Source organism: Elephantulus edwardii, unplaced genomic scaffold (genome assembly GCF_000299155.1).
Source record: "Elephantulus edwardii isolate Elephantulus edwardi_28Jun2011 unplaced genomic scaffold, EleEdw1.0 scaffold00002, whole genome shotgun sequence".
Classification (NCBI taxonomy): Eukaryota; Metazoa; Chordata; class Mammalia; order Macroscelidea; family Macroscelididae; genus Elephantulus; species Elephantulus edwardii.
Window position 1 is genome coordinate 23,978,715 of NW_006399752.1, and position 16,937 is coordinate 23,995,651.

Here is a 16,937-nt window from a genome sequence, read left to right on the forward strand (position 1 = left end):
CTGACTCTCACCAGTGGCTATGGATGAAGTCGCAGGCGATTTTCAGCCAGCACCAGAATAACTGAATATTTTCAATGGGTGAAAGACAACCTTGAAGAATTACAGGATTCTGCAAGCAAAAACCAAGAAGAGCTTAAAAAACAATTCAAAACAACACAGATTAAAAAAATGAGGCATTTGAAGCTCTAGAAAAACAAGAAAACCACAATAGAAAATATGAGGACCAATGTTTCAGATACTGTCAACATGTTGGAGTTACACATAAACAGAGTTGAAGAGATGGAACACAAAACTAGTGAAATAGAAGGCAAAAATGTCATCACTGGTCGGCTAGAACAAAAAAGCAGAAACAAAAAGGAAAGAAAAAGAATAAAACCTAAGAATAAAGTGGGACACCATCGAGATAAATCAAATGCACATAACTGAAATCCCAGAACAGGAAAAAGCAGGTAAAGACACAAAAAAAGTTGTGGAAGAATTACTAGAAGAAAACTTCCTAGGCATAATGAAGAATGACAGAATAGATATTCAAGGAGCTGAATGAACACCAAGGCATATCATAGTCAAATTTGCCAGAAACAAAGATAAGGAGAGAAGTCTTAAAGCAGTAAGAGAGAAACAAACAGTAATCTACAAGGGGGAGCAAATAAGATTAAGTGCTAAATTATTAGCAGAAACCATGTGAGCAAGAAAGCAAAGGAATAAAATATATAAAACACTCAAAGAACACAGCCACCCAAGAATACTATACCCAGCAAAAAACTTTCCATCAAATATGAAGGAGAGGTCAAGATATTCTCAGAAAAACAGAACCTAAGGTAGTTTGTAAAAACAAAACCAATGTTGCAGGAAACACTGAAAGACATACTTCTTACAGAAGTGCAACAGAAAGCAAAATGGACCAAAGTAACCAACAACAACAGAAAAAAAGTACTCAACAAAATGATAGCAGTAAAATCTTGCCTCTTCACTGAATGTGAATAGTTTAAATACACCACTGAAGAGAAAAGGAGTAGCAGATCAGATAAAAAAAACCAAAATCCATCACTATGCTGTCTACAAAGATACACACTTGAAAAGTGAAGATAAAGACTAAAAATAAAAGGGTAGGGAAAATATATACCAAGCACATGACAACCAGAAAAAAGCAGGAGTAGCAATATTAATATCTGATAAAATAAATTTCAATGCAAAAATCATCACAAAGGATGAGTCAGGTCACTTCATAATGCTTAAAGGGTCGCTAGAACAAGAGAACATTCCAATAACAAGTATCTATGCACCAAATGATAGAGCTGCAAAATATATAAAACAAACATTACCAAAACTGAAAAAGAGACACTGCTATTACAGTTGGAGACTTCAATACACCATTCTCAACAAAAGCTAGAACAGAAAGAAACTCAACAAAGATGTTTACCGCGGCTTTGTTTACAATAGCAAAGAGTTGGAAACAACCTAATTGCCCATCAACAAACGTATGGATAGAGAAGCGGTGGTATATTCCCACAATGAAATACTAGGCTACCATGGAAAACAAGGAACTCATGAAATATTATACAAAATGGATAATACTAGAGAACACTATACTGAGTGAAATATCTCAGTCACAAAAGGACAAATACTGCATAATGCCAATGTTATAAAACAGGACAGATGTGGGGGTTGGGGAGAAACTAAGAAAAGAGGATAACTAATGTACACTGCATTGAAACAGATGAGAGAAAGAACTGCTTAAAAGGAATATCTGATTAGCTATTATTTGAATACATACATACATACATATACATACATATATTTGTTCCTATCCCAAAGAAAGGTGACCCAACAGAGTGTGGAAACTATAGAACAATCTCACTGATTTCACATGCAAGCAAGATTTTACTGAAGATCATCCAAATACGACTGGAACAGCACATCAGCAGAGAACTACCAGAAGTCCAGGCTTGGTTTAGAAGGGGTCGTGGTACTAGGGATATTGTAGCTGACGTTAGATGGATCTTAGCTGAAAGCAGAGGAATGTCTATCTGTGTTTCATTGACTATGCAAACACATTTGACTGTGTGGATCATAACAAACTGTGGCTGACTCTGAGAAGAATGGGAACCCCAGAACACTTGATCGTTCTAATGTGAAACCTATACTTGGACCAAGAGGCAGTCGTCAGAACAGAGCAAGGGAACACTGCATGGTTCAAAATTGGGAAGGGCATACCAGGGATGTATTCTATCTCCATATCTTTTCAACCTATATGCAGAACAGATTATCCGGGAGGCTGGGCTCTATAAGGAGAAATGTGGGGTCAAGATTGGAGGACGATTTATCAACAATCTGCATTATGCAGATGACACAACCCTGCTTGCTGAAACTGAAGAGGACCTGAAGCACCTGCTGCAGAGGGTTAAGGACTGCAGCCTCCAATATGGATTGAGGCTCAATGTCAAGAAGACAAAGATTCTCACCACTGGACCAATTGGCAGCATCAGGTTGGATGGTGAAGAGATTGAGATTGTACACAGCTTTAGTTTGCTTGGCTCCACAGTCAACACTCTTGGCACCAGTAGCCAGGAAATTAAAAGGCGCATTGCCATGGGAAAGTCTGCTATTAGGGACCTCTCCAAAGTACTGAAGAGCAATGGTGTTTCTCTGGAGACTAAGGTGCATTTGATACAGGCTATGGTCTTCACAGTCACTTGTTATGCATCAGAGAGTTGGACAATGACCAAGGAGGATAGAAGAAGAATTGATGCCTTTGAGCTGTGGTGCTGGAGAAGAGTATTGAGAGTACCATATGGACTGCTAGGAAAACAAACAGATTCATCCTGGAAAGGGTTAAACCAGTTGGCTGGCTCCTTGGAGGCAAGGATTCTGAGGCTCCGTCTAACATACTTTGGACATGGTGTGAGGAGAGACCGGTCCTTGGAGAAGGACATCATGCTTGGGAGGGTGGAGGGACAGCACAGGAGGGGAAGGCCCTCTATGAGGTGGATTGATTCAGTGACTGGGATAATCAGGATGGGAGTGTCAGAGACAGTGCGATTGGCACAGGACAGAGCAGAGTTTAAGGCTGTTGACATAGGGTCGCTATGAGTCGCAAGCGACTCGACGGCACATAACAACAACAACAACATTATTTGAATAACAGTTGTCCAGAATAAGAGCTGCATAGCAAAGTGTACTGGAATAGGGATGGGGTATTGTACAAGAATAAAAGAATTTTTTTAAAAAAGGGAAAAGTGAACAGGAGAGGTGCAAGGGAAAAATGTGCAACAATGAATTAATAGAAAGCCCAGTTGTCAATAAACTCATTAAAATCTCAATTTTTAAAAAATTTATGAAACTAAACGAAAGGACAAATGAATTTAATAAAGATGAAAGAAGTAAGATTTAAAATTTATTATGTTTATTAATGATACCAAAATCTATTGCTGTCACTAAAAATTTTAAGAGCTGTGGTGTTTAGTCTATAAGGAGCTGTGTTGATAACCTAAAGGTTTTTAGTAGTTTTAATCCACTATCAGTTCTGCAGGAAAAAAGTACGCAGTTCCTCCCATGTGATTGTAATATAAATATGGCATGGGATACAAATATAGAACTTTTTATATTAATTTTTATGTTTAAAATTTGTATATATAATTTTTCTATTAATTAAAATATACAAAAGGGAGCTCTGGTTACCTAGTGGCAAGAAGCTGTGCTGCAATACCAAAGGCACACAGTTCAAGGCCACCACCTGCTTCTCAGGAGAAGAATGGGCAATCTCCTCCCAGGTATTTAACTGCATCTGAAAACCCACCCAAGGTTCAGCTATGGGTCAGTTCCGACTCTACAGTACACATAAACAACAATTCTTAATAGTGTAACGATTACAATGCAATTAAATAAACTTGAGTATATTTTTAATATATTGACAATAAACCCTTTATTGTTGTTTTATTTTCCTATGTGATTTTATTGGTTCTCATAAGTAGAAAAACACTTGATAAAAATTGAAAACAAGAATGGATCACTGACTGTGCTTACTAAACACAAGACTACTTTTCAATCTCATTTATCAATGCTGTTGTTCTTAGGTGCCATCAAGTCAGTTCAAACTCAAAGCTATGTTCTCTCAGTCCTGCACCATTCTTTAAATTGTTGCTATGCTTAAGCCCATTGTTGCTGGTGATATGTCAGTCCATTGAACTGAAGACCTTCTTTTCCTCAGTAATGAAGCATGATATCCTTTGACACCTCCTTCCTAATAGCAAGTCCAAAATAAGCTAGATAAAGGAGCATTCTGACTATACTTACAAGACATATTTGTTCTTTCTTCTGGCAGTCCATGGTATATTTAATATTCATCACCAACATCCTAATTCAGAGGCATCAATTCTTCTTCAGTCTTCTCTATTCATTGAGACAATGAATAATTTCATGGCTTGGGTCAAGTATACTTTAGTCCTCACAATGACATCTTTGCCTGATTTGAAAGACGTCTTTTGATGCATATTTGCCCAATCCAGTACATCATCTAATATCATGACTGCCACTCCCATGGAGATGATTGTAGATCCAAGTGATAGAAAATCCTTGACAACTTCAAACATCTCCTTGTTTATCATAGTATTGCTTATTGGTCTTGTTGTAGGGACTTTTGTTTCTTTATGTTGACCTGTAATTCAGACTGAAGGCTTTGATCTTCATCAGTATGTACCTCAAGTCCTGTTCACTTTTAACAGCTGATTCTGCCATCTGCATGTTGTTAATGACTATTCCTGAAATTCCTATGCAGTGTTCCCATTATTGTCCAGCTTCTCAGACTATTCGTTTGGCAGATAAATGGAAAAAGTATGGTAAATGTATGAAACTTTATCATGCACATTTCCTGATTTTATAACATGCAGTATCTGCTTGTTCTTTTTCAACAAATCCTTTTAGGTCTATATACAGGTTCCACATGAACACAATTAAGAGTTCTAACATTTTTTGTTCTCATTGTTATCCACTATTTTTTATGATCCACATAGACAATGCCTTTGCAAGGTCAAGAAAATATTATTCTAATAGTCTCTGCCTTCAGCAAAAATTCATCTGATATCAGCAATAATATTCTTTTAGTTCCTTTATAAATCCAAAACTCAAGGAATTGAGTTTTGAGAATTCAAAGTTAAGGTACCCCTTTAATTGTCTTATAATTACCTTCATTAGAAGGTATATGGAATTAATGATTTTTTTATAATTTCCTATTTCTATTCCTAATTTCCTATTTATATTTCCTATTTGAATCACCTTTCTTTCAAATTGGAACAAATAAGAATTTTTTCCAAGTCAGTTAGCCAGGTAGCTATCTTCCAAACTTTCTGGCATGAGTGAGCCCTTTCAGAATTTTATCTGATTGTTAAGATATTTCAACCATTATCCCCACCATTCTTGAAGCCTTATTTTTCACGAATGCCTTCTGTACAGCTTAGATCTCTTCCTGCAACGTTATCAGACCAATTTTTTCTGGTACAGTGATGGTGTATTCCTTTCATCTTCTTTTCGTACTTCCTGCATCATTTAGTATTTTACCCTTCAGTGCCACAGTTTGATGCTTGAAATTTTCTTCAGTTCTTTAGTTTGAGAAATGCAGAGTGTGTTCTTCCATTTGGTTTTCTAATTGCTGGTTGATAAAATGTTGCTCATCTATCATCTTTTTCCAAAAATTTATTTCATCCAATGGGGTACAAATGTATTTGCTAAAAATTATTTGTATTGAAAAGTTGCTGTCTTGAAAAAGTCTACTGTGCAATCCCTAGCTACAAATCCATATTTTTCCATTTTTGCATTATAATCACTAGTAATTATTAACACATCTTGATTTTGTATTTAGTCAATTTTAGACTACAGACCTTGGTGGGAAAACTTACAAATTTTTCATATTTGGTATTAGTGTATAATGTTAACAATAAGCATATTAACTGGTCTTCCTTGTAGTTGAATGGGTATTACCTTATGATGGCAGCACTATAAGATACACATTGAAATATTCTTTTGACTATGAATTTGACATTATTCCTCTTCAATATGTCATTCTCACAATAATAGACTACAAGAATGTCTGATTTAAAATGCCACTTCTAGTCCATTTCAAAGCAATCATATACACACCTAATTTATAAAGTAAGTAGCAACATGCATATCACTCATCCAACACAACAAACTGAAAGGTGTTGTAACCTTAAGAGCAAACCATAAAACCAAACTGGCTTACAAATAAATACCATGGCCGAGATATTGTTCTCTGACTGGCTGAAGCCTCTTGCAGGATCTATGGTGGCTGGACCCTTTTTGAAGCTCTGTGTTCTGGGCTGGAGCCCAGAGGGAGGAGAAGAGGGAAGGGAGGAATTGTGACACAGTTGCAGCTTTGATTTCTAGAACAATGACCTTTATTCATTTCATTCAGTCTTTGTTGACTTACAACTTTTCTAGATTCATACCTCTATATTCTGTGCTCCAATTAGTAATTAATGTTTCCTTCTTCTCACTTTAAGTCATGCCACATCAACAAACGAAAGTCTCCAAAGCATTAATATGTCCAGACCATTAAGGTCAACTCTCCTTTGAGTGCCTTCAAACCTAAAAGGCTTATCCTCTGTCACTGTATCAAGTAATACTCCCCCACTGTAGGGAATTTCACTGGCCCTTTTTATTATTTTTTTTTTTGAGGGTGAGCAGTGTGATGTTAACAGCAAAAAAAAAGTAATACAAATAGTTTCTTCTGCAGCAGCTCATTAACATCTGGTAACACAATGAAGGTCAATGTACATGAGCTTAATAAAAGGATCAATTAGAAACCCCTGTACTACAGGATGGGGTGCTGTGCTCTTATTATCAATGACACTCCAATAAATGCAAGCAGATGCATTCAGCCTCCCTTAGGGGGCAGGTCCACTGTACTTGTCATGTAGATCAGCTACACTGTCACTGGAGACTCAGATCCAGCCATCCTCCTGGCCGTGGTAGAGGTTGACCACACCTCCTGAGTAGGCATCTCTGTAGGTAGCTTGGTAGATGGCTCGATGAGCTAGATCATAGGCTTTTTCCACTTTCAGATCATAGGAGTAGCCCCTATCCATGACCCCATGGGCATATACAGAGCCAGAACCTACAGAGAAGGTGGCCCCTGAGATCCGGTTACCTTCACTGTCCACATAGTAGAGGCCAGGGCCTCTCTTGTCCCAGCCACAGATCATGGTACCCATGGACAGCCCCATGCCTTTATATTGATAGACCATGTTGGCCAGCAGCTTGGAGGCAGCCGCTACTGAGATGCGTTCCTTGTTTGGAAGCTCATAGATTCGACGCTGCCGCGCTAACAGCCTCTCCCAGAAGCTACAATCTGCAGCACCTCCAGCCATGGTGCCTAGCAGGTAGGGGTTGATCTCGATCACCTTCTTCACCGTTTGGGATGCAATATAAGCACCTGCTGTGGCCCGGGACTCCACTGCCACAATGACACCATAGCGAAACTTGAAGGCCAGAGTGGTGGTTCCATAAAGCATTTCGATCCCTGGCTCCTCCGGGACACCCCATTTAGGCGCACCCAGACTCAGCCCATCGCATGAACTCCTTAGACCCACGTCCTGCAGATCCGCGCGACCCCCAAGACCGAAAAAGCCGCGCTGGTTCACCGGTAGCGGCCTCTGCAACACGCTGGCCAGCGCCATGTCTACTGAGGGCAAACGGAACTAAGGCCGAGTACACCTGGGAAAGAGGCCGGGCAATGCCTATTATTTATTTTTGAGAAATAGATGACCATATCTTTCTTCTTCCATTCTCTTAAGAGAATTCTGATAGTCCACAAGGAGTTGCACTGTTAATCCAAAGGCCATGTCTCTCTCCTTCCATATAATTTCTAGCCTTACAAACCCAAATGGAGTTAGCTATGAGTTGATTATAGTTCCACACAATGAGGAAGAAAAACCAATTCCTTCTGATTATGTATGTAGAATGAGAGTCAAACAGTATTTTGCTGTGATCAAAAAAACTTCACTAATTTCTTTTCAGAAGTAGATCACCAGGCCTTTTTTCCTAGTATATCTTGGTCTAGATTCTGTTCACCAGGTGAACAGTATGTGCTTGTGTTTGAAGTAATAATGGCATAGCTTCAGCATTGTAGCCACACACAAACTTACACATAATGGTGAATATATTAAATACTAAGTCTTGTTTTCTTTTAGCTTTTAAAAGTATAAACAAAGAGAATTTGCTATTTTTTCTTTTTATACCACAATAGATGATCTTTCCCTCCATGCAGGAAACATTTCCCAGAAAATAAAAACTACTTTTTACAGTACCAATTTTTCAAGTCAATTGAATTCTTGTAACACTGTATTTAACAAAACAAAGAAAATTTGACCAGTAAATTGCATATTGTGATTGTTATAAGTTGTTGAGTTAGAACCAACTCATAGCTGAACCCTCTAGCAGGTTTTTAGAGGCTGTATATCACATAGGAGGAGATTACCCATCTTTATCCCATGGAGCAACCGGTAGATTTGAACCCTGAAACTTCAGTAGCACAACACCTTACCACAAGGTCCCTTTGGTTCTACAACAGCCGTAAACCCTGCTCTATCTTGTGCCAATCTCTGACACACCTACCCTCATTACCCCAGTCATTCAATCAATCCATCTCATCAAAGGTCTTCTTCTATTGCACTGTCCCTCTACCCTCATGTTTAGTTCTACCACAAAATGTGTCTAAGTACATAATAATTTCATATTTATTTGTATAAACCTAGTGTTTCAGTATGATACAGAAATAAACTTTTTATGCTTATATTTATAAATAATGTTATGTACTTCAGAATTATTTTTCAATATTACTACTTTTTCCTTGAATTAATTAAATTAATTCCATCTATTGTAGTGTTGTGATTTTTTAAGTTGTATAAACAGGACATTTTGACTGTGCAAAAATTTCCATCTATTGGTCTGTTACAATTTTTTTTAAATCACATAAATATGAGACATTCTGTCTGCACATGTTTATTAATTTCAAGAACTTTTAAAGTTCCCTAATGTAGACTTGTGTCATCTGCATAACGCAGATTGTTGATGAGTCTACCTCCAATCCTGATGCCACATTTCTCCTCATAGAGCCCAGCCTTCCACATAATCTGTTCTGCATATAAATTGAAATGGGATGGTGAGAGGACCCATCCCTTGTGAATTCCTTCCAAGTCTTGAGTTTTTAACAGGTTCATCTTAGAAAAGGTGGACTAGGATGCTCCTTGGAAACAAGGATTCTGAAGCTTCATCTGACATACTTTGAATGTGTTGCAAGGAGGGACCTGTCCTTGGAGAGGGACATCATGTTTGGGAGGGTGGAGGGACAGCACAAGAGAAGGAGACTTTTGATGAGATGGATTGATTGAGTGACTGGGGCAATGAGGGTAAGTGTGTCAGAGACAATAAGATTGTCATAGGAAAAAGCAGGGTTTGGGGCTGTTGTACTATGGGTCACTATGTTTCTCAGGCGACTCGACAGCACATAACAACAATAATGTAGCTTTAAAACTTAATCCATTAATTCATGAAATACAATACGAGGGAAAAGATAGTTCTCTTAAATTATCAATAAATATTAAACTTTATTAATATGAGGGAGGTCTTGTAGCTTAGAGGCAAGGGGTCAAGCTGCCAACTCAAAGGAACAGAGTTTGGATCCACCAGCTGTTCTATGAGTGAAAGATAGGTTATCGCCTGAGTGATTCATGTATCTGAAAACCCACTGGAGGATCAGCTATGAGTCAGTTCAACTAGACAGTACATAACAATAACAACAATATTGATATGAGAAATAACTAATACAGAAGTTGCAATAATGTTTATTTCATAATGAGCTTCATAAGACTTGTTTTTTTAAATAATTTCAGTATCATTTCAATATACACTATTGTTTCTCTAATTTACCTAAATATACATTTCCATAATAATAAATGCTTGCATCATTAAACTTCTTTGACTCCACAGAGTAGGTTTTTCAGCCTGGAAATGCGCAATGGTTACCTGCATGTGTTCTATGACTTTGGATTCAGCAATGGCCCAATGCGTCTTGAAGACACATTGAAGAAAGCTCAGATTAATGATGCTAAATACCATGAGGTATGAAATATTATTTGTTTTTTTTATGTGTTTGTACTTGGATCTACAGGTCTAATTAGGTGCAAATGAGGCAGGCAGACTAGTTATTAAACTGAACATCTTTATATCTAAAGAAGCAACAATGACTCAACCCCAAAAATAACATTTACTCTAAAGAATAGATAATTTTTGGTTATACCAGTACCTTTAACAGAATCATTGGAAAGCTATTCTTAATTGCAATTCCACCATCAGCCAAAAGTTTGCAGCAATGTTAGCATCATGACTATCAACCAAATTCCTGTAGAACTTTTCTATACATTTGTTGAAATTGTCAGAGTGTTCATATTCAGGGATTTTTAAACATTATCTGTCATACCAATACATAAATACAAAAATAGTAGATAAAACTAAATGTAGAATTTCCTTTTAATAATGTTTCCCCAGAACTTAGAGACTATTAAAATGATTTCTTATAAAGAGAATACAGAAAGAATAATCTTTAGTCTTATAACATATGTGCAATATACTCTACTCTTATTTCCTTTGTTTTCATTAATAGATACTTTAAATCTACAATTTAATAAAGTATATAAAAATGTAATAGGCTTTAAATTGAAACAAAATGTAAGGGATAGTAAGCTATATTTCACTTTTAAGTTCAAAGTCTGTTGTCTTCCTCAAGATGACTTATAATAAAAGGATAATATTTTAACTACCTCTCCACTTGTAGCTTTTTCACAAATTTATTAGTTGCTCATTATTGGACTCTACTTTGCCTTATGACATTCTATCTATGGTCCAGAAAGCACCTGAGCTAAGGAAAAAATATAATTCTCTCCTAAATCTCTGAGAAAAGACAAAAAGGGAAAAACCAAACTACCAGCAGGTCTCAGAACAAAACATTTCTTGGGCCGATTCCATCTCCATATAGACATCCTTCCCCAGGAAATTGAACTGCTGTTTATATACGTAAGAATTTCCATGTGTCGTTGTAAAAAGGAATAATCTCTTTCCCATGTTGTGAACAAGTAAGCACAACAACATGGAAAAGCAACTATTATAACCAGAATAATTAAACTCTATAGCAGTCTTTAAAAAGCTGGTGATTGAAGAGTTCATCAAGGCATATTATATGTATATTATTTCTCTCAGATCTCTATAATTTACCATAATGATAAGAAAATGATCTTGGTAGTTGACAGACGACATGTGAAGAGCATGGACAATGAAAAGATGAAAATACCTTTTACAGACATATACATCGGAGGGGCTCCCCCAGAAATCTTACAATCCAGGTAAGGAGTTTCTTGTTGTAAAATAGCTGTTTGTTCCTAATGATGTACTGAGATGAATATTCAATACCAAAAAATATCTAGTTTAAAATTTAAGCACTCTCACTTATTTTTCTTACATGGGCACATTCATACATACTCACAGACACCAATGAGAGGTGTTCCCACTTTGTTACAGTTTCTGTAATTGTTGTGTTATTTCAGGAGCATATTATGTCAAAGAGAGGAAAGACAGAGTATGTGTATTGTGTAAGAATAAAGTAGCATTGCATTCTCTCACTTTTGTTTTAGTCTTAATTGAATACTTTGAACTCAGAATCTAATAAAGGTGAATACTTTTAAGTTTACTTAAGGGGTATAGATTATGCATAAGAAAGTATTTTCCTAATGTTTTATTTTTTTTAATTTGTATGCTTACTTGTTTCATTTTATCTTTTTATTTGTACATTTTCTTCTTCCCCTCCCCCGCTCACTCCACAATGCACCCTTGTTCCAGATTGTTCATATATATATATATATATATCGAATAATCATATATGCCTTTGGGATAGTTCTTACCCTCATCTTTTCTAAGGCAGCATTCATTATCTATCTACTCTTTCTCATTCTCTCCCTACCCCCTCAGATCTATCTTATTTTATAATGGCAGTGTTATACATTGTATGTCCTTCTGTGACTGAAATATTTCTCTCAGCATGATGTCCTCCAGGCTCTCCCATGTTGTGTAATGTTTTATGAGTTCATCATTTTTTAATGGTTCATAATATTCCATTGTGTGAATGTGCCATAGTTTTTCTATCCATTCATTTGTTGATGGGCGGGGTAGATCTTTGCTATTGTGACTAACACGGCAATAAACATGAGTGTGCATACATCTGTTTGAGTTGTAGCTCTCATGTCTGTAGAGTGTATTCCCAATAGTGGAATTTCTGAGTCAAATGATATTTCTGTTTCCAACTCTTTAAGAAAGTCCTATACAGCCTTCCTTAGTGGTTATACCATTTTACATTGTCACCAGCTGTGAATAGGAGTTCTAATCTCTCCATAACCTTGCCAGCATTTGTTGTTTGCTGCCCTGTTGAATTTTGCTATTGTTATTGGGGCTTTCCTAACATTTTAAATAATTAGCTGTCATTTGTTGCAATCAATTTATAACATCAGAGACTCTTAAGTTAAAAGACAAATTTAGGATAATCTAGCCCAATAGTTCTCAATCCTGGTTCTCATTAAATTAAATGGGAGAATTTTATTAATTTTATCACCTAGGCCCCTCTCTCCAGAAATTCTTCTTGGTCTGAGTTAAAGCCTTAACATGATACATTAAGAAAAGGAAATTTTTTTGGCTCTGGCCTTTCTCATGTCAATCCCCAGCACCGCGTGATGCTTTAGAGCGCATTGGTGCAGACAGCGAGGCACTCCGAGGGTTCATGATTGATGGACAGGCCCCGTTGCGAGCCAAGTGTGCCTTGGTCCACCTCATGACCCTCCTCTGCAAGTCTACCCGGGGGCCACCTAACCATCTGCCTCACTCTGGGTGGCTGTTCCAACCGGCCCTTCTAGCATATCGTGGTTGCTTTCAACAAGTATGCCAGGGATGGCCACTTCGTGGAGCAGCTGAGCTCCTATAATCCATTGCCCAACACTCCCAGAGAAAAGATCTCGTGGCCCTCAACCTGGAGAGGATCCAGCATTGGCTTGGCTGCGGCACCCACCTCACTAAGGCCGTGGAAAAGCTGCTGAGTCTTTCTGGCTTTTCTCCTCTGCATCCCATGATGATCACTAATGCTGAGAAGACTGTGGAGGAAATGGACACATGAAGCCCTCTGAACTTCTCAGAGGACAGATACAGAGGCTGCTGAAACAGAAGCACACCAGTGAGACTGACATTGCCAAGTCTTCTTAAAATACTTAGATAGAGCTCTTACTTTTATTAGATTTAGAGGTTAATAAATGGCATTTTCTGACTCTCTCATGCCTTTCTGAAGGAGAAGGTGGTGGGGCTCTTTAACCTGGGCCCAGGACGGGAGTTGTTCTTGTGTGACACAATCTAAAACTGAGTCTAGGTACTAATTCGGTTTTCGGCTTTAGTTGTGGGAATCACTGGCTGTGGGGAGAGTTGGGCTTTGGGGCTGGACTCTAAGTGTCTTGGACAACTTTTATCAGTTATCCTCCAATGTTTCCCTTTTTCAAAGCCTCCAACCTGCATGTCATGTCCCATCCCAAGTATTTTTTTTTCTTGATCATTTATGGTCATTCAGTTAGCATAAGAACACAGTAACTTTGCTCATTGTTTTTGATATTTGGTACTTATGTAGTCATACTTGACCATAATATCAAATTTTTTAAAAGAGATTGACAGAAAGTTGTTACAGTGACTATGACAGTCTATCTTTAAAAAAAATTTTATGATGATTTTAATGAAAGTTTACAGAAAAATTGGATTTTTCATTCATTCATTAGACATTTTCCTCCCTACTACCCCTAGACCCCAGTTAGCTTCTTTTAAACAAATATTCATTCATTATTGCATTTAAAAAAAAAAAGAAAAGGGATTTTTTTTTCCAGGAAAATGACTTTATTGTGTAGCTAGGGCTGACCTTCAATCTCATAGAAAATATTACTCTTCTTTGATCCTCATAGCACTCTTTGTATAAATTTAGCAAGAGTCAAGCAACTACCTCAGAAGATAGGAAAATGAGAAATTTATGGGATTCAAGTATTTAAAAAATTCTTCCTTAGATAGAATAAAAATCAGTTACATCTCTCTTCCATGATGCAATGTTTCACATTTCAAGGAAGTTCTGCAAACTTCCTTTCCTAACTGAACACCTTCCATTCCTTCAATCATGGCAAATGTAACCTTTAGTCATGGTTGCTGTGAACATTCATACATTCTGCTGATTAGTACTATCTTCCAGATGTGATCTTGGCACAAGGGAATGCCTTGGGACTGTTACATCCTTACAGATAAGTCCTAGAGAAAGTTCAACCAAAATATTTCTTGAAGGCAAGGATGGTGAAATTTAGTCTCATATTATTTTAGACATATTGTGAGGAGAGGCTATTCTTTGGAAAGGAACACCATGCATGGATAGATGGAGGGTTAGGAAAGGAGAGAAAGACTCCCAAGAAGGCAGTTTAATACAGTGTCTATGGCAATGGACTCAAATGTGTCAAAGATGTTGAGGGTGGTGCAGGATAGGACAAAGTTCAGAACTGTTGTTCATTTGGTCTCTGTCAGTCTTACTTGGCTCTATGGAATATAAAAACAACAACATTACCTCTCTTAGTTTGGCCAGTGTTCATACAAAACACCTTGAAACTATTGCAATTTAATAAAATTAACTTCTTATTCATTCCATACTCAATATACCAAACCACCACTTATAACAAAGTATAAGCTCTGCATCACAGTATTGAGCAAGATGCCTTCCTTAATCTTCAGTACAAGTGATTTCTTATTTTCCTATTCATCCAATGGTCCAGTATTTTATTAGACAGTGCTCTAAGCTTAGAGGATTTTAGTGCATTGCAAACAACATCAATAAAATTAATTCAGTACCCAATATAGTACTGAAAGTTTGAAGGCCTAGGATCATCTAACTTACTAATTTTGACATAAAGAATAAGTTAAAAACTTTTGTCTCATTCTGTGCTCTAAAAATAAACCCGGCAAGTTGTTGTAAATTTTTAACCAACATGTGTGTAAATTCCCATGTGTGGGTTCAATCTAATAACCATCCAGAAAATGTAAATAACATTTTTTCTCTTTCTCTGAATTACTCTGTGTGTGTGTGTGTGTGTGTGTGTGTGTGTGTGTGTGTACCGTCAAATTGGATCTGACTGGTAGAGGAGGAGATTGTTCCTCCTTTTCCAGCAGAGTATCTGGTGGATTTGAACCGTGCACCTCTGGGATTGCAGTGCAGCTTCTTGCCACTAGACCACCAGAGCTCTGAATTGCTATCTTTTATGCTAATAAAAGTTAAAATACTTTGATAATTTGCTAAGTGTATGAGTTGACTTAGCTCAATAACATTGTCCTTGACAACAGACTTACCTGGCTGATTGTCAAAGAAAGCATGAAAATTCCAATGATAAGAAAGGAAAGCATACTATCTTGTACTTCTAGTTGTTAGGTTCCATCCTGTCAATTCCAACCAGAATCATCTCATAGACAACATTGCCTGATCATGCCATCTCATAGTCATCATGGCCACCATGTCAGCCCATCTCATTGAGAGTCTTCCCTTTTGTCTCTGACTCCTTTATCTTACTGTTATATTCTTCTTATCCAAAGTAAGCATGAAGTCTTGACATTGAAGTATTATTATTCTTGCTTCTCAGGAGCATCTGACTACTTTTCTTCCAAGATAAATTCATTCCTTTTTAGTGTGGTTGTCTATTGTGTATCTAACACTTTTTGCCAACACCATAACTCAAAGCTACAGATTATTTTTCCATCTACCTTATTTATAATATTTATTGTATAGTATTCACATACGTATGTGGTGAATGAAAATACTCTGGCTTGAGTCAGACACATTAATTATCAAAACGTCACCTTTGTTTACTACACTTGTAAAAGGGCCTTTGCAGAAGATTTGCTGAATGTGATACATCATTTGATTTCTTGACTATTGGTTCCATAGGCATTGATTGTGGATCTAAGCAAAATGGTTCATATTCTTACAACTAGGCCAATAAGCAACATTATGATAAATATAATTTAATACTGGTAAATATATACAAAAAGGAAACCCTGGTGACCTAGTGCTATAAAAGCTGCGCTGCCAATCTGAAAGCACGTGGTTCAAATCTACCAACTGCCCCATAGCAGAAAGATGGGCAGTCTCCTGTGATGTGATTTACTGCCTCTGAAAATCCACTCAAGGGTCAGGTATGGGAAAGTTTCAAGATATAGCATAAATAAATCCAGGGTAACATCATTATCATGGTTAATCAATAATGACTGAGTTTTCCCCCCTCAGGACCCTGAGAGCACATCTTCCTCTAGATATCAACTTCAGGGGCTGCATGAAGGGTTTTCAGTTCCAAAAGAAAGATTTCAATTTATTGGAGCAAAAAGAAACCTTGGGAGTCGGTTATGGGTGTCCAGAAGATTCTCTTGTAAGTAATAATAAAAGCTTTTTAGTAATAGGTTTGGTGCAAAAATTAATCACTCTCACAAACTGGAAAAGCTCTTGTCAGTAGCTTCATGATCCCATGTACACTTTAAGTCCCTTTTTTCACCAACAGAAAAAAATTCTTGAAAGACTTTTAACAGTCCACTCTGACTTGCCAATTGTTTCACTTATAATAGGCAGGGTGTCCAAAGCCTGGAGAGACAATACCCCAATTGTTGCCCATTCAGAGGCTAATAAGTGGAGATGCCACCTGTTGGAGGAATGACAAGGAAGACGGTCATGCCCAAATGTCATCATAGACCCTAAATCAAAAGATAAGCCATTAACAGACCAACAGGCTTAAGTTTGGATACATGAGAAATTGATAGCATTTGTTAATTTCACA

General features: G+C 37.2%; 1 protein-coding gene and 2 pseudogenes across 2 annotated transcripts in view; 2 read left to right on the plus strand and 1 right to left on the minus strand.

Annotated features, from left to right (window-relative positions):
- Positions 1 to 16,937, plus strand: part of LAMA4 (laminin, alpha 4) — a 229,742-nt gene that overhangs the window by 177,507 nt on the left and 35,298 nt on the right. For both annotated transcript variants that reach the window (XM_006879028.1, XM_006879027.1), the window contains exons 24-26: positions 10,003 to 10,134; positions 11,269 to 11,411; positions 16,397 to 16,535. In XM_006879028.1, coding sequence (XP_006879090.1) covers positions 10,003 to 10,134; positions 11,269 to 11,411; positions 16,397 to 16,535 — 414 coding nt within the window. The remainder of the gene's footprint in view (positions 1 to 10,002; positions 10,135 to 11,268; positions 11,412 to 16,396; positions 16,536 to 16,937) is intronic.
- On the minus strand, positions 6,900 to 7,694 carry LOC102850059 (annotated as a pseudogene).
- On the plus strand, positions 12,836 to 13,286 carry LOC102850479 (annotated as a pseudogene).